The 21,884-nt window shown below is 42.0% G+C and overlaps 1 protein-coding gene across 2 annotated transcripts in view; it reads right to left on the reverse strand.

The window, feature by feature from the left end:
* HTR2C (5-hydroxytryptamine (serotonin) receptor 2C, G protein-coupled) overlaps positions 1-21,884 on the reverse strand; it is a 45,358-nt gene that overhangs the window by 1,659 nt on the left and 21,815 nt on the right. The window contains exon 2 of one of the 2 annotated variants that reach the window (XM_009581089.1): positions 12,494-12,694. The exons of the other annotated variant lie outside the window; for it this stretch is intronic. Within the exon in view, the coding sequence (XP_009579384.1) occupies positions 12,494-12,694 (201 nt within the window). The remainder of the gene's footprint in view (positions 1-12,493; positions 12,695-21,884) is intronic. 2 annotated transcript variants of the gene reach the window in all.

Below are 21,884 nucleotides of genomic sequence, written 5' to 3' on the forward strand. Positions count from 1 at the left end.
GGGTGGGGTGGGGGGCGGGTTTGAAATCACTGACGTAGGGTAGATAGTAGCAAACTTTAAAGAGGAAAATTATCAAAATGCAAAAGAATTACAGCTATGAAGATTTAGAAGCAAGTTTCTTAAAGACATTAAAATAATCCTCATGATAGAAAAATGACCACTTTTGCCATGGCATCACGGACACATGGAAGAAAAGCTCCTGGCTTTCTGGGTCCTTATCGACTATCTCGGTGCAAGCAGACAGTGGTCTCTGCAAGCTCTGCATGCCCAGGCATTTCATCCACAAGCAGTGTGAAACTGAGAAGTACCACAAAGACGGTCTCGCTTGAATTCTTAGAGAAGGCAATTACATGAAATGAAAAGGCTGCAGCACGCATCTGCCTGATTCCTATCCCTCTATATCTTGAATACAGGGCTAAAAACCGGAACAACAGACAATGTGAGAGTAGAAAAGGTGTAACTAAAATAGTAATCAGATTGACATACAGTCTGAAATCAGAACCCCAGCTACAAACCTTCTAGCTGAAAGGAAGGAAACTTTAAATGATTCAATTATAATAATAACTATAGCACAGCTTCCAGCTACTCCTAAGCACTAAGCAGCCTAATAAGCCTTGGGAATCACTGCACTTGCTAAGGCAGTTTTTCTTGTATCCTGGTGGCAAAGCACTTTTTACAGTCATGGACTTAATGGCAGACAAGTGGGATTAAGAACATTTTGGATCCTTTTCCCCTTCAGCATCACCCAGCACAGTTTGTCTGTCCAGGATTTCAGGACATCAGGCCTTTCTGAAGCAGAAGCAGGAGTCCCGCATGGAGGGTCTCTGCAGACAGCCGTGTGTCCATGCTGTTTGGCACATGGGCAGAGCAGACAGCATGTCAAGCCTGGAGCATGACTGTCCAGAACTGTACATAGTAGCCCGCACCCATGGTTAGCAGCTGGTTTGTCCCTTGCAGAGTGAAGGAATGAAAGAATGAAAGCATTTTGAATAGCTCTAATTCAGATGCATTACTTAATGTCCTCCAACACTGTTTCCCTTTAAGGAATATATATCTGTATACCTGATCTGTTCTACCTTGTGAAAGTCATCATCAATTTACTGTGGGGATAGAAAGAACAGGGAATACAGGACTCATGCCAGAGTACTGGATCTCACTTGAATATTTTTCATGCATACTGAAATCCAAACTTTATCCCTTGATCTGTGGAGCTCAGTCCCACACGAGGACAGACCTGAAACCTTCCAAAGAAATCTGTCCAGACATAGCCAAAAACAACAAAAGCAACAACATATTTTGGAATACCACAACATATGTGTACGTGAGAACACGGAAAAGACATGGTGGGCCAGATCTAGTTAGACCATCATGGGTTCGTCTAGCCCTGTCCCTTGTCTTTGGCAGGTACCAGAAGTTTAGGGCCATGGTACAAAATGGGGCAGCTGTCAGCATTATAGCTTAGAAAATTCCACAGCAAGAAGTTGCATCCACACTTCATTTTTAAAATAATCTTTGAGAGACCTATCTTCTGTGAATTCTTGATCTCATGTATAACTCCACAGTACTCAGCTGCATCCAATTCCACAACCTATCTGTTTGTCATGTGAACAAAGTGTTTCTTGCTCATTTTAAATTTGCTACCTGAAAATTTCCTTTGACTGCCCTCAATTCCTCTATTGTGAGAAACAGTGAATAATCGCTATATGGTCACCTTTTCCAGCTTCTTAGTGATTTTATAGACCTTTATCAGGTCTTTTTCTACTGTCTGATATCTCTTTTGGAACTGAAGAATGCTATTCTATTTACTCTCTCCTCATGCCAAACTCATTTTATGCCTTTGATTATCTTTCTCCGTTTCTTTTCAAATTCCTCCCCATCTTTTTAAAGAAAGCAAAAAAACTGCACATCCCAGCAGTTAGAGAGCAGCAGAATGTCTTTTGTTCTCCCCTTCCTACCCTCTGGCCGCCTGGCAATCAGTGAGCACTCACTTGGTAGACATGTCTGTGGGGTGGCCATGCCCTTCCATAGCTCCTTCACCCAAGAAATAACCAATGCTGAGGACACTGTTGTGTCTGGATTGCTTTTTTGGGGTTGCTGTGAACAGCACAGGTCCTAGAGCTAATCCTGTGGGACTCTGAATTTCTAAACAGAAAGAGTGACATGCTAAAGAGATGAACCAGGGCATTTTTCCCACTACAGCTAAGTGTTTTCCAGGATTCTGGAGAATATATCTGCAATTTGTCATTACCATAAAATTACCATTTGCCAGTAATCTAGTGAAGGAATTTCTTCTGAAAAGTAATAAATGCTTTCTGTGATTATAGCATGTGTTTCCTCAGCCCAAGTGATAGTTCCAGGATTTGGTCTTCTTTCCCTCTACCTGCTAATGTCTATCAGCTTAGCCTTGGCAAGGCACTTGCCTCCTTTCTGGTATGTTTGCCCCTGTCACCTTGCCTGTGCCAAATCCCTGTGACTGCAAAAACCTTCCTCCCATTAAGCCACAGGCTCTTTATCAGTAAATACATCTTTCTAATGCCTTGGCTCCATCAAACCACAGACATTCAGGAAGTGGTGGGAGCTGGAAGAGCAGTCTTGACACAAAGAAGAAATCTGAATTAGATCAATGGCTTTACACTGGGATTATATTTGCATGGATAATTTTATGCTTTAGAGCTCTCTATAACACATATCCTTTGAAATAAAACTCCAAAATGAATAAAGGTTCATTTATGAAGTAGTCATCATTGAATTTATTATTGCTTTAGCCAAGGGAATTGAGATGAGGTTTCAGGGTATCTTCATGGTCACACACATAAAGTACATTTGGGAAGAATAACCTAGTTCTGGGATATGATGCATATACAGATCAAGAGCACTGATATCAGCCTAAAACTCTGCAGGAGCATGAGATACCTCAGCGCTGATGACAGGGAATGAGGAAGTAGCTGCTGTAATGGAAAAGTGTCCCTCACCTTTCTCATAACAAAGTGGGATTTCAAACTGAGAAAGCAGTTTGAAGAGAGCAGAAAGAAGAGAGAGAGCACCAGGTCTTTGTTTATTCTTTCCTCCAATCCAGGAAAATCCCATCGTTAACAGCGATAGGAAGAAAGATGCCCTTAGAGGAGCTCCCAACACACATTCATTCAGTTGCCAGCGTTACCTTCATCCCAAATGCTTTCTTCCGCATCACACCTCTCCTTTGTAACTCGTTCTTTAATATGAGATTTATTACTGATCCACCCCACAATCCAGCCCTAAAGGGAACTAAGTCTTTTATGTAACTTGGGCAACAGGGACTAACTCTACACCACCCCAGTAATGAGAAGTGAAGTGTGGAAGGTCTTGGACACTCCAGAAACGCTTCCTTTATGGGGGATTACTGCAAAATTGCTACTGCCACAATCCCAAATGCACAAATACCTGCTTGCAGACACAGCTCACACCCTGGCCCTGATTTCAATAGGGTTACCCGATCAGTACGTGCTGTGCTTACCACTAAGCATTCCCATGATGCCTGAACACGGATGAACATGAATGCCTGCCTTACTTGAGTTCAGCTTTTGAACAAGCACGGAGAAGGCATTCAACTCCACTTGACTCAAGCCACCCACAGTGCTAACACTGGTTGTAGCTGTTCATAATTTAAGAACTAAGGTCAGTTGGTCAGAGAAAGCCAAACTCACTACACCAGCGCAAGGACGGTGAGTGCCAAATCAGGCAAGAGACTCCGCAGCCTACTGCTGTCCAGCCTTACTGCTGTTCAGCTCTCTGAGCCCCAGTGCAGAGTGCTTCATGAGCTTTTGCCTTGCACCCAAGCTGACACATTCTTCATCTTCAGCAAATGTCAGGCTGATTTAGTGAGCTGAGGTCTGCAGCCTCCGAGGCATTTTCCAGTTGTGCCAAATAACCCTTTCTAACTAAGGCAGCAGCGAATTCCCAAAGAGAGGCAGCGGTGTTCCAAAAACTTGCAAGGTAAAAGCATATCACACTTTGCCCTTCAGAGCAAAGATGGTCCTCTTGCTTGATGTTTGAGCAGGGCCTAGGGCAACTGGTTTTGCCCCAGAAAGAAGAGACAACCAGCCACCACCAGCCAGCAAGCCATGAACCAGGCCCCTGCTAGACTCAACACTGTGCTCCATTCTGCCAGGCAGCAGCTTGAGCAGGACATCCCTTTTCACCACAGCAGTTCACAAGGGAGAAGATGAATGTGATTTTTTTCTTTTCTTCCCTCCTTTAGCCTCTGTCTGACAGAGCAGTGGGAAGCAAGACAGAGAGAGATCCTCCGGATTACAAATCCAATTACAGTTGTTGTCCTAACTGCTTCTTGTCAGCTCTAAAGATGTTCTTAAGCCAGCAGAACGGTTCACCAAATGGGGCTGAGATGATGCTGTGGACACAGAGTAACAGATGCTCTTCACAGATTCTCAATTAATAAAACAAAACCCAAATGACTACAAATACAGCTTTGTAAAACGTTTACTAACTTGCTCCAGAGAAAAAGCCAGCTAAAAAGTCCAAACTGACATTCACAGAATTTAGATTTAAATGAAAAACAATAATGTTTTTGTGTTTAATATCTTGTTTTCTTCTGTGAAAGCCCAAGAGACTGAGAGATTACTGGGAAGATGGAGTCTTTGATGGTTATTTCTACTAGAAATAGAAAAAGAAAGGAAGTAATTTCCATTCTTTCTCACAACATTCTTATACAAGAAGATACTTCATTTCCTCCAGGGACAACAACCTCACTAAAGAAAACAGAGGCCTGCATATGGATTTACTCTGTCTTTCCATGTGTGGGATTCTCAGGGCTGAACACAAGAGGGGTCACATTTTGCTGCAGTTACATGGGTTTAGGAATGCCAGGGATCACCCCCCCTGGTGTCAGCACTGGAATTAAAGTCTGCTGTGGTCCACGGCAAGGGCTCTGCTGATGCAGGTGGGCTTTGGACCTTACTACCATCCTCCTGGCATTTACACACAATTTAAAAAAAAAAAAGCAGAGAGAAAGAGCTGTGTGCCCAACAAGCCTATGGCTGCCACAAAAGCAGTCTACACTGCAAAACCAAGAACAGTGCTGTCCATGCTAAACACTGCATGTTTAAATCCATATCTTTAACCTTATATTTAACCTCATATTTATTATTATACAAAATAAACGTGGGTTACACCCTTAAGAGACATTCACCTGAATGTTAGCAGCTGCTGTAACTATGTATTAGCATCAAAGTCTGTTAGAGGAAATAGCAACTGACTCCCCTAACCCTCTCAGAAAAGGGGAAAGAAAACTAAAACAAACCCGTTTGGTTTCTTACAGAAGTGTCTTGCAAAGTGCCTGCACATTTCTCTAATAATAACTAACAGATAGCGAGAAGTAAACCCTAACAGACAGTAGCCTCCTGACTTGCATTGTAAAAGAAAAGGCACTGGTTTCAGGAAGCAAAGCTCTTCAGAGGCAAATTGAAGAACGTGGGCTTTTGAAATGTTCAAAACCACAAAAATTCCATATATTCCCCACATGTCAGCAGACTAATTTCAGTGCATTTCGTATGCTAATACAGCAACAACGCACCTTCAGAGCTGGATTAGGTCTAGTTTTATCTAACTGTTCTAATAAAACAACAGTGCCAGCTTTGTATTGGTTTAAAGTCAAAGATAAAAGGGGGCTGAACTTTGAAGGATCTCCCTGCCTGCAAGGAGCACAACTGCAAACAGATGAAAGTAATTACTGACTGTGCCTGAACAAGCAGCTGACCCTTACTTAAACCTTGTGAGAGCACTGAACAACCCGAGCCCAGATGGAAAACCAGCAAATGCCCGTAAAAGACAGAAGAAATAAATTATTTTCCCACCTGCCCTTCTATTTTGCTAAATTACTTCTCTTGGTTTGCTCAGCCGCATGTTTCCAACAGTGCATTTGAACAAAGGGGGATGGGCTCTTGCTCACAGCATACCTGCCACCAGGGCTGGGCTTCCCCAAGAAATCAGTGATGCCTGCACTGATGCTCGGTAGCAGTAACCTCAAACAGGAGACACTGACATCTCCCTTGCTCCTGGGAATGGATGTGGTGGGATGGTCAATCCATCTTTTGTGCAAAACACTTCACAGACTATCACCATCTGCTGCTGCTGTCCCAGGCAAAACATTTCACTGACGTCTGATGACAAAATCAAACCAATCCAGGCACCTGTGCCTGAAATCCCAAGGTAGTTCCCTTGCTATGAACTCAGCTTGTTATCAACTGCTATGATCTTCCTCACCCTGATAACTCTTGCTGATGTGCTAGGGAGATCAATGCCCCTCTTGAGAATCACGGTACAAACACTCAGGCAAAAGCATGTCTTTAGAGAAAATAACCTTGTAGTCAATTCAAATGAATGGGAAACAGAAGCAGATGAAGCCTTAGCGTCATTCTCTAGGCCATAAAGCAAGAGTTTCTATCTCACCCATGACCAGAAGATAGGCCTGAAAAAGTTTTATAAGCACAAACCTGCTCTACTGCTCCACCAGAAGCAAGTAGTAGCCTGGCTTGCAATGCTAACGCCGCCTCTGCGCTCACTTGAGGCTAACAAAAACTATCAGGATCGCCACCTGATAGTGGCGATCTGCCTACAGAAATCATCAACCACGGCCCTCATGCTCACGAGGGAAGAATTTCAGTCAAACATACACTGTCAGACATTTAATGTCAAACATAAAAAGGCAAAAATACATTAACAAAATTTTCTCCCAAATCTGGAGAGAAACTAATGCTACCGTCCTTAGGCTTTACTAACATGCAACCATTTTTCTCAGCGATAGTATTACTGTCCTTCTACCAAAGCAGTGCTCGTAGTCAGGAATTTGTACACTTTTCCAGGAGGTGAAGGGTGCCTGTCTAACCTTTGCTTTGCCAGTGATTGTTGTCTTAACACTGCTTCCTCATCTCCACGTGATGAGCCACAAACAGAACCAGTCTGCTTGCCAGGAAAGGTTTGAGCAAAATCCTGGTAACACATTTTGACCTTCCACTTGTTGCCTTCTCCATTAGTAGTGTTTTCGGCATTTTTTTCTGTGAAATGTGTCCAAAGGTTTGTTTGCTAACCAGGACCTGAAGCCTGCAAAGAAATTCATGGGTGTGTGCTCCTATCCCAAAGCACAGTCTCAGGAGCAACTACTGCCCAGCACCAAACAGAGGGTGCTCAGGAGCAAGCATGTCTCATCAGCAAGCACGCCATGGGAACAAACAAATGCCTTGCTGAGAAAGTCACTGATCCCAGAGACACACCTATGGGCAGAAATGCAAACCAAAACCCTAAACATGCTCTCAAACTAGAACCCGAGGGAGACTACGTGAATTACTCCAGTCCTCCTTTACCTCCATGCACAACCTGCTCTCAGCCTGTAAGTAGACTACAATTCCTTTTAATATCAGTAGTGCCACTCTAAGCACGTTCCTCAAACTGAGTATCATTTCCCACTGAGATTATCTCCAGTGAGATAGGGGAAGGCTTAACTGATACCTGGAGGCTCTTTAAGGACATCATTAGGACAGCTTGCATATACGGGGCTACTCAGCCTTGTGAGAGAGGAACACTCAGGGCAGAAGCAAAAAGGTGTTAGACATAAGATCACTTAATCTGAGATGAGCATTTACTGATCCTTGCAACACACATCTTTCATACTTCTATAAATAGATCTCCTCAATAAAACGATGAAGTAGCATGGAAGTTAAATGGGGATGTAAAATTCCTTTTTAAAGTTGAATGGTTTATTACATATACAAACCCCAGATATCTACCTGAAATTGAAATTATAATATCACTAGTGAGTCAGAGAGAGAATGAAAAGAAAAAAGTCCGATTTTAACACATATCATGGTATTACCATAATTCAACAGCGCATTTCTTTTTTTTGTTACTTATTTTGTTTTCAAACAAACAAACAAACAAAGACATGTGGGGTCTGCTTATGGCACTGATACAAAGAGCAGAATTCAAAGAATAGCCTTATCTCAGTCGCTTATCAAGTAAATTGAATTTACGCTGTTACTAAGGATGTAAGACTGTGAGCTGGGAAACTGGTAGCATGTGTAACTTTGGCACTCTCTGGTAAATGACGAAACCTTGAACTTTCTGGGAAGCAGAGGAAAATCCCTTTTGTGCTAGCAGGCATACATCTGGGCCACAAGGAGCTTCAGAATTAAAATGTTTTACTTATTTTCATATCAGAAGCAACGTGTGTGCACCCTTCCACATCACTGAAGTTCTCTCATTCACATTTCCAAAGTGATATTTCTTTTATATTAATATTACCCTGTTAACACTTTCTCCTGTATTACATGGTGTGCATTTAGAGTTTGACTAACTCCTCATCACTCCTGCTGAGAGCTGCACGGGGATCTCCTCTCTTGGCCAGGGTGGCCCAAGGTCACCTTCCTCAGAGCAGGATACAGGGAGTCTGGTGAGAATGTTAAGTCCGCATGTTACTGGTGAAAACCTTTGCACTTGCAACTATGCAAAGTCTAAAGTCTTGAAACAACATCAAGATTCTGCCAGCAAGCTCACATCTATAATTTCTTTTCATTTTCAATTGTGTGGATATTTCTGTTGCCTAAATTTCTATTTCCAGCCTCAGCACAGTGCTTGTCTATCACAAAACTCATTTTCACAAGCCCAGCACTTCACTGCACCCACTTTTTCTCTAACTGAACACAAAAAGTCTTGCTCAGGTTACATTTGCTAAAACACAGGAGAACTGGCTGCTATGTACTTTAATCTGGAACAAACAGGCCTTTGGAAAAGACCCATTCATAAAGCAATTGTCAACAGACAGGAGGACTCTGTTATGTTCCCTTGCTTAAAAACCTAATCATAGGTTTAGGCATGTGCAACCTGCCAAATTCATAGCTCAATGAGCAAAGAACCTCTATTATATATTTTGCTGTCAGCATTAACATTTCAGGAAAATGGAATGCAAAAGCTACTAAATTAAGACAAATTACATGCTTTTTCCTTCCTATTTTAAATTCTGATTCAGGAACTGAATTCAGGATTCTTTACATGGGATGTATTTAAAAGTTTCTTCAGTCCAGCTGAAGCAGGATTTAAGAAGTGCAAACTGACCAGCCTGCACTTAAATGCTGCTTTGAATTTGATACTTAATCACGTACAGAAATGCACAAATTCTTTTGTGATATTTAATACTGAAGGGAGGGTGAATTTACTTAACCTATTTCATCCTCTTGAAAAGTGCGTGGGATTTCATCAGGCCTTTCCAAGTGACAATTAGGTAAGAGCCAGAAGACAGCAACAATAGACTTTGGGTGAGTTCTTCTCTTTCATTCCATAATCAGTTTATTCCTGTCTGTCACATTTCTAAATTCATTTATGAAGTAAAAATAGTTATGCTAAAATAAGCTAGATACATACCAAAAGTACTTTTCTTTCTCCATTTAATGCAACCTTTCTGGAGAAAGCCCGAGTAAATGGGTAAGCCCTATCGCATGCACTGGGGAGGGTGGAAATCCAACAGCATTTCAATGCCCTGAGCAGACTCTCTGGGGAGTATCGATTCTGCCTGTATTTTCAAAAACAGGGATGCAAGCAAAGACTCCCCTGGGCCAGCTGTATCTGCATCAAAGAGAACAAACAGAACATAAACAAAGCCCAGACATGTTGTACACCCTCTCAGCTATGATCCCAGCAAAGGAGGGCACGCAGGTACTGCTGTAATGCATCTCCCTTCCCAGCCTGGGGAGGGAAGTGCTGCCTGGGGCAGTCCCTCAAAGCATTGTGCACTGCAGACATCCTGCTGAGCAACTGCTCACAGCTTCTTCCTAAAGACTTTTGGATGCTGGGGAATAAATGCAGCACCCATTGCCTTATTGAGGGCTGACGAGCCATGTGCCTGCAAAAGAAAAGTGCCATTCCACCTCCCTTCCAAGCTATTTCTTTTAGTGTTCATTATTTCACCTGTTTCACATCCTATTATAAATGAAGACTTGTAAACATCAGCTGAGAAAGCTGGGCAGGGGTGAGGTGTTTGGACTCTACAGCAGCACAAACTCACCTTGCCTACCCTAGCTCTGGTACTTCTGTCCTTGGGAGGCAGTAGAGCCCATAATGCTCCTGTTTTCCATCGTCCTGAGCCCATTCCCCACCCAGTAACTCCAGGAAGAAGTAGGTCTATGGCTGTCTTTACATCTATTTGGTTAGGCCCCAGACTTGCTTACTAGTCTGCTTACTCGGTGAACCAGGCATGAAGTAGTCATTGCCTTACTTTATTCCTTGGACCCATAGTCCAAACCACAACTTAGCCCTCAAGGCTCTCAAGCCACATTCAGCACTAGCCAAAATTTCTAAGGATATGTCTGCAACATGTAAGGCAGCACAGGCAAAAATTGCAAGATATCTGTGTGTATATATCAAAAGACAGGAAAAGTGGTGGTGATTAATTGGGACGTATTGGAAAATGTGAGATCTGGGCACGACATAGATGGTATAGAATAAGGGGTGGATACTGTCCTGGTTTCAGCTGGGATAATTAATTTTCTTCCTAGCAGCTGGTATAGTGCTGTGTTTTGGATTTAGTATGAAAATAATGTTGATAACACACTGATGTTTAGTTGTTGCTAAGTCGTGTTTACATAATCAAGAACTTTTCAGCTTCCCATGCTCTGCCAGGTGCACAAGAAACTGGGAGGGGGCACAGCCAAAACAGCTGACCCAACTGGCCAACGGGGTATTCCATACCATATGACGTCATGCTCAGTATATAAGCTGGGGAGAGTTGGCCTGCTAGCAGTGACCACTGCTCGGGGACTGGCTGGGCATCAGTTGGCGGGTGGTGAGCAACTGCATTGTGCATCACTTATTTTGTATATTCTATCAATCATCGTTATTATCCCTTCCTTTTCTGTTCTATTAAACTGCCTTTATCTCAATCCACAAATTTTGCTTTTTTTTCCCGATTGTCTCCCCCATCCCACGGTGGGGGGGAAGGGGGAGTGAGCAAGCAGCGTATGGTGTTTGGCTGCCTGCCAGGTTAAACCACAACAGCTCCAGAAATGGAAGCAGAACAGTCTTATTGCCCAGGTTTTGCAATGTGTTACTTAATGCTGCTGACAGATTTATACGGCTCTGCCAGGGGGGATACCGGCTGTTCCCTGTGTGTTACAGTGCAACACAGGGCACAGATTCTGCGCTGACTCTGAACTGCCCGTGCAAATCGAGCCCAAGCATCCTGCACGTGAAGCTGTTCGCACGTGACTGCTTATGCACTGAATTCAGCAGCTTTCTTTCCTATGCCAAATAGGCAGCACAGAGATTCTAAAAAATAATTTAAAAAGTTAAAAATGAATTGATTAAACCCAATCCACTTTCACTGTGGATTGTACTACCTAGAGGAACCGTAGCAGGCCTGTGGCACATGAGAATTTGTTTCTAGCAGATATTCTTGTTATATTAATGAGGAGAGAAGGTATATTTCCCCTTTTTTTTTTTGCTTTATTCCATAGCTTTTTTCCATGGCAAGCTTCTTCAAAAGTGGCCCCTGCATCACCCAGACATCCAGTATCATATTCCACTTCTAAAGCAGGCAAAATCCAAGAGAAGTTCAAGCACTTGAAACATGCTTTTCCTTGCAGTACAGCGCTGTAAGTGGCAACCACTTTATAAAAGAAAAGTTAAATGTTAAATCTTTGTAAGACTGCATTTTATTCAAGCAAAAAAAGGCAATACAGCAGAGGGAAGTGGTCATACAATTCTTCTGACCCTGCCCCAAATGTCTCTTTTATAAAGCATATTGAAAGAATTCCCCCCCAAATGTTTTTCTTCTCATAATGCCTGATATTACAGAGTCATCCTGCTATCATTTTTCCCTTTCTTCCTTATTTTACTGCTGCTTTATTTATCGCTTTTTATCAAAATGATACAAAAGTGTCTTCTCTTACATCCACTCCTCATTTACTGTAACTTCAAACTTGCTAGCTCAGTACTAGCAGCAATCCAACTGTGCCAGAGTATAATATAGGCTATAAAGCCTGTGCAAGAGCAGTAAATACCTCGCTGTTAGCCTGCCTTCAATTCTGCGCTGCTTCACTTAAACCGCTACCAGGATTTGAGTGAGTGTAACTGCAGCAACTGCAGTGTAGACATGTCATTTGTACTGGCTGGGTTTTCCTTCCAGAGTCTTTGCTAATGCTATTTTCTACTTTGTTTACACAGCAGTTTTATAGTACCATTTGTCTGCGTTACCGTCATTATCGGCATATTGATATGTACACAGCAGCAGTGCTTCAGCATTGGAAGTGGTGGTATTCTGAAAAATGACTACTTATTTTGGTCACTGGCCAACCGCAATGAAAGACTTCTATTTCCCAGTAATCATTTATTATATTCAGGCATGCAGGCCAGGTAAATTAATTTGAGTATCCTCTTAAAAATCCTAAATGAAAATTGGAGTAACACTATTATTCATTAAGACACAGTTAAGATCATGAGCCGCATTGCTTACCTATGGATATGGTCCAAACTGCAGCAATTTTCATAATAGCCTTGGTGCGGGAATTGAAGCGGCTGTGCTCAATGGGATTGCGTATTGCTACATACCGATCAAGAGAGATGGCACAGAGATGCATAATAGATGCAGTTGAAAAGAGCACATCTAGGGAAATCCATATAGGGCACAACTGTTTAGGCAAAGGCCAAGCATAATCTGAAACATAGAGAGAAAAGAAATGAAAGGAAAAAAGAAAAGGAAATAATTTGGGAAGCTAGGCCATCATTTCTGAGAAACTGTTGGGATATTTTAACTCTATGATACCAGTAAGGGACACATGCATGAGGAGTGGACAAAGACACCTCTCGCGGGGCCTCTCTCCAGGCAGTCCCTAGCTCTGGGCACTCCATAAACCCCGTAGCCAGTTCCCACACATCTGTTTTCAATGATCAGTAGCTAAAGGCAAAGAAACACTAATTTGGCAGTGCCCCCAAGTGACTATTCTATCTGTGTTCCTCTCTCTTAACCTTTCCCCCGTATCTTTACAAAATCAGATACTACATTCATTTATAATTGCTTCATCACATTCTTTTCATACATTGCATAGCGCTATGTGGCATTAACTTCACTCAGATCCTTTCTAAAGCTCTCTTGATAGGTACTTCTCAGTTTCTGTCTGCTGAGGAGAAAGGTAGCAGACAGTTTTTCTACACAGTCTAACAACTCGCTAAATGACACTACTTCACCTTAAATATTCTCCCCAGGCAGTGTGCCTTAATAACAGAGGAATACTTGCCTCCTTACAGAGCAGCTGGGATTGAGTGGCTGAAATCTGAAAACTGTTTTGAGGGTAGACAGAGCTGAGTATTATTCTGTACAGAAACAAGTATGCCAGCAAACTGAACAGACTAGATAGCTACATCTGACAGCAGCTGGCACGCAGCTAATTTGGGTGCCTGCATTTATTAATCAGTTTACTCAGTGCTGAAGTACAGCTTGAGAATAAAAGTGACCCAGAAAGATCCTCAAGGGGCACTGGTGTTTAAATTAAAGCTCAGAGAGAATTGATTTGTGAATGATACTCCCATGTTAATGCCCAGAATGGATTGTGTGGGATCAATAACATGTCCTGCCAAGCTCTGCGCTTCTAACACACTTATCAAAACAAATCAACAGTATCTATAGCAGCTGAAAACATGAGAGACTTCATAATAGTTGAACAATGAGATATTCTTGTGTCTTCATTCAGAACATGGATATCTAAAGCAATCTTGAAGTTTACCCCAAGGATCAGAAACATCACTCTGCAGAATCAACGTTATATTAAGAATGATGCAGCTCCATCGTACTGATCTCAAATGGAAAGGGAGAAACGTTAGTCTCCGAAAGCATATTTTGAAACAAATTACCCAGCCAAGAGAGACCCAGGATACCTTACATGCAGAAACCCGAGATGAACTGAACCAGAGCAAATTATTACGAATTGTCCCAGCGAAGCCCAGGAACCCTTCACAAAGAGCACAGCAGAACCAGATGGACACATTAGCTCATTTTACCAGTGGGAAACCCACAGAAGAAGTGCTAAGTAACTCATGAAACCCACACAACAAGACCTCAGCTCTGGGAAGATAAACCATTTATTTCAGCAAATTTGCACCACCCCTACTAGATGGACTGTAGGTGGACTGAAATCCAAAGCAGCAAGCATTTAAGAGGTCCTTATCAAAGGGAACTAAGTAAAGCACTTTGTGGCTGGAGCATCTTTACTTTAAAAGGCACCTCTGCTGTACAAATGAATTGAACTTGGTTAAATTATGACTCAGCTCCTTTATGAAGGTATGATCAAATCCTGCACCTCCTGCTCTCGTTCACACTTTGCAATAGCTTAGGACATCATTGCCATCAACCTGCAATTGAGCTCAGAGCTCCAGCTAAGCACACCTCTGATTTGCTGGGTCTTTAGTGATGCCTCAGTGAATGCTCCAGGGAAGCACAAGTCTGATCTTCAAGTGGTACCCATGCTCCCTGTACAGCCCCAGGTTTTTGCTGCCAGCCCAAGCTAAAACACATTCAGTCACTCTTTATCCCTCACTACTTCTCCCTCTTGAGTTGCTAAAGCCAGCTTTCTGATACAGGCTGAAATGAGCTACGAGCACAAGACCTGGAGAAAAGCACCAGAGAGTGTGCCCTGATGGATGAAGCGGTCCCTGTGAATACGCGTGGGACGATTGTGACTGTGCAGAAGCCTCTGCACAGAGGGACAGTGATGGTGATAGCTGCTCCCCCCACCAGGCAGACAACAAGGAAATCTCCGGTGTCTCCAGAAAGGGACGCCAGGCCTCCAGGCTCCCTGTGCGTGGGAGCATCTCCAATCTGATCTACGGTGCTGCAGTGGGTACAATCTGATTCTTGACATTTGCTAGACCTGGAAGAGGTTTCTACAGCAACAACCTTTTCAGCATTATTGAATGATGAATAGCCTCTCTTACTTCATCCTTTGAGCTACCCGAACACTTCCATGACTGATTCCCCCTGGAGCAACTTCTGCTATTGATGTGAACTAGGCAACGGCATTACAACCAAAAAATTAGAAGAAGCAAAAGTGACAGTAAACATTCATATCCATGGTGTGAGGTTAGTAGGTGTCACCTGCTGTCAGCCCTGGCACTGCAGAAACCACAGCCACCAACAGATCAAAGTAATGCTGCCCAGAATTACTGCCCGGACAAACTGTCAGGATGTCTTTAAAGATAAAGGTGATATGAGAGCCCTCCTAATGGCTAATCCTTTTAGTCTTTACCGTCCCAAGGCACTCCGTTATGCTTCTAGCTGAAAAGGCAGTTATATGAGGAGACATTTTACTTTCTGAGGAAGTCTCCTAAAATGATCTGCAATAATAAAATGTCACTCTGGAAATTTGTAGAATGGCAGCTTGTAACGCATGACTATACCTTGATAGGAAGGGCATAATATATATCCCATCTCAGAATGCAATTACTTTTAAGTAAGCATGGTGTGTGCATTTGAAAAACACCTACACAGACTACAAAGCCAGTAATTTGTAAAAAAAAGAAAAAAAGTTTATTCTAATTCTGTTTCGAATAAATGTACAAAACATAGGAAATGTGCCCTGTGACTGTGCCAAGATGCAAACAAGGATTAAAAAACAATTATGTTAACGATGTTATACCTTTAAAACAATCTTATCCTCAGAAATACTCTACCTGCAGAAGGTAACATTTCTTTAATTTGTTCTATTTTCTCTCATTTCATACACAAAGAATAGCAATTACCATATATTTAGAAGTGCAGATGACTGAGTGAAATGAATTCTTGGACCCCAGCACTTTTAAGCTTTAGTAATTGCATTTCCAATGGAAAGCATGCATCTCAGTCCAAATTTGGCTGCAGAAAGAATGAAACAGTACTAAACACCTGGGTAAGTAAAAACCAAATTCTTTGTAAGAAACTCTGATTTTTGTACCTTGAATTAATCTGTGCCCTTAAAATCAGTCACATATTTAATGCACTGGCTGGTAGACCAGACAGGAGAGTGCTGAAGGGAATTCGATTAATCCAGCAGGTCAGAACAAAAGGCGGTATTTCTTTACCCGGCATGTAATCAAACTGCAGATTTTTTTGCCTCCAGACATTTTGTGGATGCTAGAAGTTTACACTGGACAAATTCATAGAGAAAAGCGTATAGAAGACTACTGCAATGATATTACTTATAGATCAGTGTTAGCTTCTGGCTCTGATCAGGATAAAAACACCGTGTATGAAATCCTGGAAGGAAACTTCTGTAGAATGCCTGTGTATATTGCTTCAGCCTCCAACGCTCAATAGCATCTCATGGAACCTGAGATGCTGTCGTTCTTCATGGGAAACATAGGTCAAACACTCATATTTAACCAGAAGTCATGGTCCATAAGTGGGATTGCATCTCCTGCAATGGAATAAAAAAGCAAACCACAGTTCCTGCGTGTCACTGAACAGCTGAGATGGGCACAAACTGTTGGCAGCAAAATACAGAAACTCAAAAGCATTTTGGCAAAGTCGCAGACCATTTCTGTGTGTAGCTATCAGATGACAGTTCCCTTAAATTTTTTGTGCTTTCCATCAAGAAAGATAGCAACAATGAAATTTAATCACTTTTGTCAGAGGTTTTATGCATATGGGTAAAAAGTGTTATATAACACTGTTATTATGGTCATTGTGCTGTTCACTGCATGAGAGTCAAAATTACCAGCCACTGCAGCAGGAGGTGACTGAATAATCCAAAACACAGCAAATGGAAGCAAAATTAATTATGTTGGATGGTAAAAAAGAATTACTCCAGATTGTAGGAGAATGGCTGAACTGAAAAAAAAAAAAGTGTTAGAACCTGCGGCTGAAAAGAAACTGTGGAACTGCAGAATAGATGGAGGCTGATACAAAACCCCTTCCTTCTCCCCAAAGCCTCGAACAAAATCTCATGAGCTTTACCCAGCTTTTTGTGCTAAGCGGTAGTAGACAGGAGTTGTGTGTACACATACAGACGAACACACCCCATGCTACAAATGGACTGGCTCACTATATTTACATTTTAAAAAATGACTATTGCTTGTACATATTTACTACTTCTGTAGTGCAGTCTGCCCCAGAATACCTCCCGGGAATATGCAGTCTAACACTCGGGGCAAAATACCTACTTACACCACAATAACACTAAGAGTTAATGTAAAATTCATCCCTGTAGCTTCAGAAATTTTTCATGGCAAACACACAGTAAGCTGCAGCAATCATTTCTTTTCCAACCATGAACAGGAATTTGGAAAAGGCTTCAGAACACATTTGTTGTGTTTAGCCAGTGCTTTATATCTATCTGGATGGATAAAAGGGTAAAAACCACCCTCCAAAATCACGCAGGAAGAATAAGGGTATATTTTGTCTTTTAGGCTCATGATGACATTTAATATACATGTAATATTTCTCCTTTTGGGGTTCTGATATTTACTGTATTTATGTTTCGCTTTAACTACTAGTAGGCCTTGAATGAATTGAACTAAAAATGGTAGGAAATCATTATGTTTGAATGAATCTTAATCCCAGCCCAAAGCACAATTTCCCAGCAGTTAACATGGCAACACAGCACATGCTTGAAACACCTCTTGATCATCCTCTAGCTGCCACGGATCTGTTCCAGGCCATACATTGATCTACTGCTCTGTGTAGTGCTCTGACTCTTGGAAAGGTCAATGACAAAAATCCAGGAGATGCCTCACCTCATGCCCTGAGAAATGAGGATACAGCCTTTCAAAACGAGAAGAAGAGTGCAAATACTCAATAATGGCGTTCGCTCAGCTTTCCTTGCTCAGAGCAGTACACAGACGATGGGAAACAGCAACCCAGAAGACGTACCCAAAAGCTGTCACTTTCCGATAGATTTTGCAGCTTTTGAAGATCCTTTCACACGTTCCAGAGAAATTCACTGTTGTGGGCTGCAGAAAAAAGCCTACCCTTGCCCACTGTAAAAGTCTTTTTACCCCCATTGCACCATTAACGTATTGCAACTGAAGCATTTTCTACGAACCAGACTTTCCAGTATTCACTTTAAAGTTTCATAGCTGCCACAGGCTTTACAAAAATAGAAAGCAATTACATACAGTTTTAACATTACTGCATTGCATTATTCCCAAGGGAATGAAAGAATTTAAATGATTCTCTTCTCTCTCTCTTATCTAGGAAGTAAAGTATTTCTTAGCCTGAAATACATCATCAGTAAGTTTAAAGCTACGTATCTCTTTTTTGCTAATTTATTTCCTTCAGTTTTACATACACAAATGACTCAGAGACATCCATATCACCCTGAGAATCACAGAACCAAGAGCACTGAAAATCTCCATCATGCCTGAGAAGTACAGAATGTCTTGCTTGACCCCCCGCAGTCCTCAGTGATTACCAGCACATCCACAGAAGGGATCACGCGAGTGTAGCCAAGCTTCCTGGCTAGAGAAACAGCTTGTCTCAAGGGCAGCACTGCCAATGCTTCTGATTTTATCATGAATAGAGTGGAATTTAATGTTTTTCTGACATATTGAACTCCTGGGCGCTGGGTTACATGAGAAATTGAGTTTACCCCTAAGTTTCTAGCCTGCATTTTTTTAGAGGGAAAAAAAAGCTATCTTAAAGCTATCTGGATCCCTTAAATAGCACATATTCTACCACAGCCAAGCACAGGGACATAATCTACGCACAAAGAATGAAGATGCCTTTTAGGAGAAGGACTGTATTCTTGAATGCTGCAAGTCCAAAAAGGCCTGGGTCCCAAGGGTCCCAACAGGTGCTCAGCAGAGGATGGGCTCTCAGGTGACATGATGGCTAAGAGGGTGAAAGAGACCACCAAGTAAGAAAAGGAGGGTGACACTGCATCCAGATGCGGTGTTGGTGAGACCACTGCTGGCACCCTGCACTTGACTCGAACCTCTGTGCCTAGGTGATGCTATTTTGCCATAGTGCAACACCACACAAAAGATTTACTTGAGTCTGTGCCACCGATCACATCCAAACTGGGCCGTGCTACTGTTCCTGAGCTTCGGTCTTCCTCTGAGCTATTTGTTTTTCACCTCATGGAGCCGTCAGCATGGCACAAGTGGCCCTGGGGCATGGAGCAGCAGGCAATGGGCCCAGAACAGTGTGGTCTCCTTCGGAAACCCCCCATCATCGAGGGAAACCCCGGCAAGGCTGGATGTGCCTCCAAAGGTCTTTTGGTTCTTGCCTCACAAGTTACAGCGATTAATTTATGTGACTGTATTTTATTGCAAATTAAACAATTGCACCCACTATGCTGTTTTGATTTTAAATAACTGTGTTAGATTTTGCTTTTTATCGAGTATGGCAATGACTTGCAGTCTTGACAGGACTTGTAAGAAAGAAGCAAATTTAAAGCCAGAATGGATGTAATTATCTGATCTAGGGACATTTAAGTAATATTTTAAATGCAAGGAGCCAGCTTTATCACATACTATACTTAAAACAACCCTGCTAATAAAATGGGATGTTTGCTAAGAAGAAAACATAGAGAACGCTGTTGCCATCCCAAAGGCAGCATCTCTTCTCTTAGGGAAATACCAAATTATTCTGGTGCGGTCTGTCATTCCATGAATCCACATGTTACATTCATCTTTTCATTTATTGGTGGAGACTAAAACTATGTTTGAAGTCAGAAGAAAAATTTCTAGGCTCAATAATGTTCTTTGCATGTGCAGTTTAAGATGCAGCTGCATCTGGAATTTTTACATTGCGTGATACGGACAGTTAACAGACAACGGTACAATTAATTGAATTGTATCACCAACTTTGTATAAAGGGTTCCTTACAGCATTTTAACTCCAACAGAGATATGATCTCTTCACACAATTCTGAGATACAAGTTCTTCATAATACTTTATCTAAATGAAACCACAGTCTAACAAAATATTCACACCAGTAAACATTTTCTTTTTACTGATGTTCTGTATGTCAGCACAATGGCAGGACAGTGGCCTCTCCTTTAATTTTCTTCATGCAGGTTATGGATCAGCCTTCACCCATTATTTAAACAACTAATAAAACAACAGTTGAACCAACACCATGCTGGAAAATAAGCCCACGAGCAAACACAGACCCCAAATGAATACCTTCTAAATGTAAAAATATAAATATTTTCCAAAAAACTGTTTCATAACAAAATGCACAAACATGTGACAATAACAGGTGGTTTTCCCTATTTTTGATGAAATTGAAAAAGATCCATTATCACAAGAAATAGCTGCCAAAACATACAGATCATTTGAGGATACTAAAATTCAGAACTGAAAATGATGTGGCATTATTCAGATTACAGCTGGCTGCTGAGCAGTTACCTTAGTTGGAACAAAGAAGCCATCTGCTTGAACCCAGAGTTTCTAATATCAAATAAAGCTTAGACTATGGCTCTACCCTAGGACTGGCTCTGGGGCTAGTGAGAGGAGACAAAACCATACAGAGGGGATTTTTTTAGGTCTTGGGTTTGATTTCAGCATAACTCAGTGGCAATTCAGACGTCCGTGCCATCCCGACAGCTGTCTGGGAGCCTACCTGGGATTAATCCTCTTTCCCAGCTCGGGCTCCCTCCTGGCAATGCAGCTGAACAAACTGGCCTTCGAATCCTGATAAAATGTCTGATTTCAGAAAGAGACATAATAAGGATTTTCTTCATTTGATGTAAAGGGTTCAGAGAGCACAGGTCTGTCATCTTTAACTAGCCAATGCTTTTACTGAATATCCCAGGAAGATGGCCAATTTAATAAGAACTGACATACTCACTCTAAACCAACTTCTGCAAATCACTAGCTTTAACTTTGAGTGTACAGATGCAGATGTCTTCAGGAGTTTTGTTAGTCTGGTATACCTTGCACACCCAGTCAGTATTTTTTTCCCTCCTATGTAGGGGGAAGTAAAGAATTGCATCTTGGGATATAAAATATAATGTGAGGCCAAAGCAAGATCTGCAGTTTGAAAAGCAGCAGTGATTTTGCCTCCCCTTTGCTCACAGGCTGCTGGATGTGACCAGGATACAACTATTGTTTTGGCCCTCGTTCAGCACAGCGCTACGTTTGTACCAGTCTAATGCCAATGGAAAGTGCAACCCACGCTCAAGTGCTTTGATGAATTTAGGGAAACCAAAGTAGTTCACTGAGTCAACTTACTGTACAGTGCACCTTCCTCAACAGCAGGAAAGCTATTAGGGACAGTGGGTTAATGGTCTGGCTGAACTTCATGCCAGTGTGAGTCACAGTTTGCTTGTCTAATGAGGTTAAAAGCCAGTACAAGCAGTCGGTGAGACTGATAATGGCAAGAAATCACTTCAAGCAAGGGAAATAAGCCATATTTTGGTCACACTCACAGATGTTTATTTCCATTTCTGATATTTCTCAGAGCAGAGGACTTGCAAAATACATTCCCTGTTTAGCTTCCTCCAAGCTGATGGACATCTCTGATTCTTCATGATCGTACAGGTAGAAATGCCAGCGTGAGAGTGTGCCACAATAGCCACTGTAAAAAGCAATTATTTGGAGGTTGCTAAGAAGCCTAGAAATTCTGCTCCATATCCTTGAGTGCCATCTACTGTCCTCCTGTTACTGTATACCTTAGATGCAAACCTCCTGCTTGCCACCATGCCCAGGCTGCTTCTGACCAAGAACAGATTTCATTATAGGAGCAGTGTCAGGCTCAGTGTCAGAACACTGGAAACTTTCACTGTGGGAGTCTAAAAGGTGATAGAACAGCACCTTCAGTTGCTTTCTCAAGGAAATAATTTGCTAATGAACACTATTACATATGCAGTAATCCCAGGGAAACTGTGAACATGTGAGCAAGCACCACTGTTTTCTAGGAGTTTAATGGC

The sequence above is a fragment of the Fulmarus glacialis genome, unplaced genomic scaffold (assembly GCF_000690835.1).
Source record: "Fulmarus glacialis isolate BGI_N327 unplaced genomic scaffold, ASM69083v1 scaffold10477, whole genome shotgun sequence".
NCBI lineage: Eukaryota > Metazoa > Chordata > Aves > Procellariiformes > Procellariidae > Fulmarus > Fulmarus glacialis.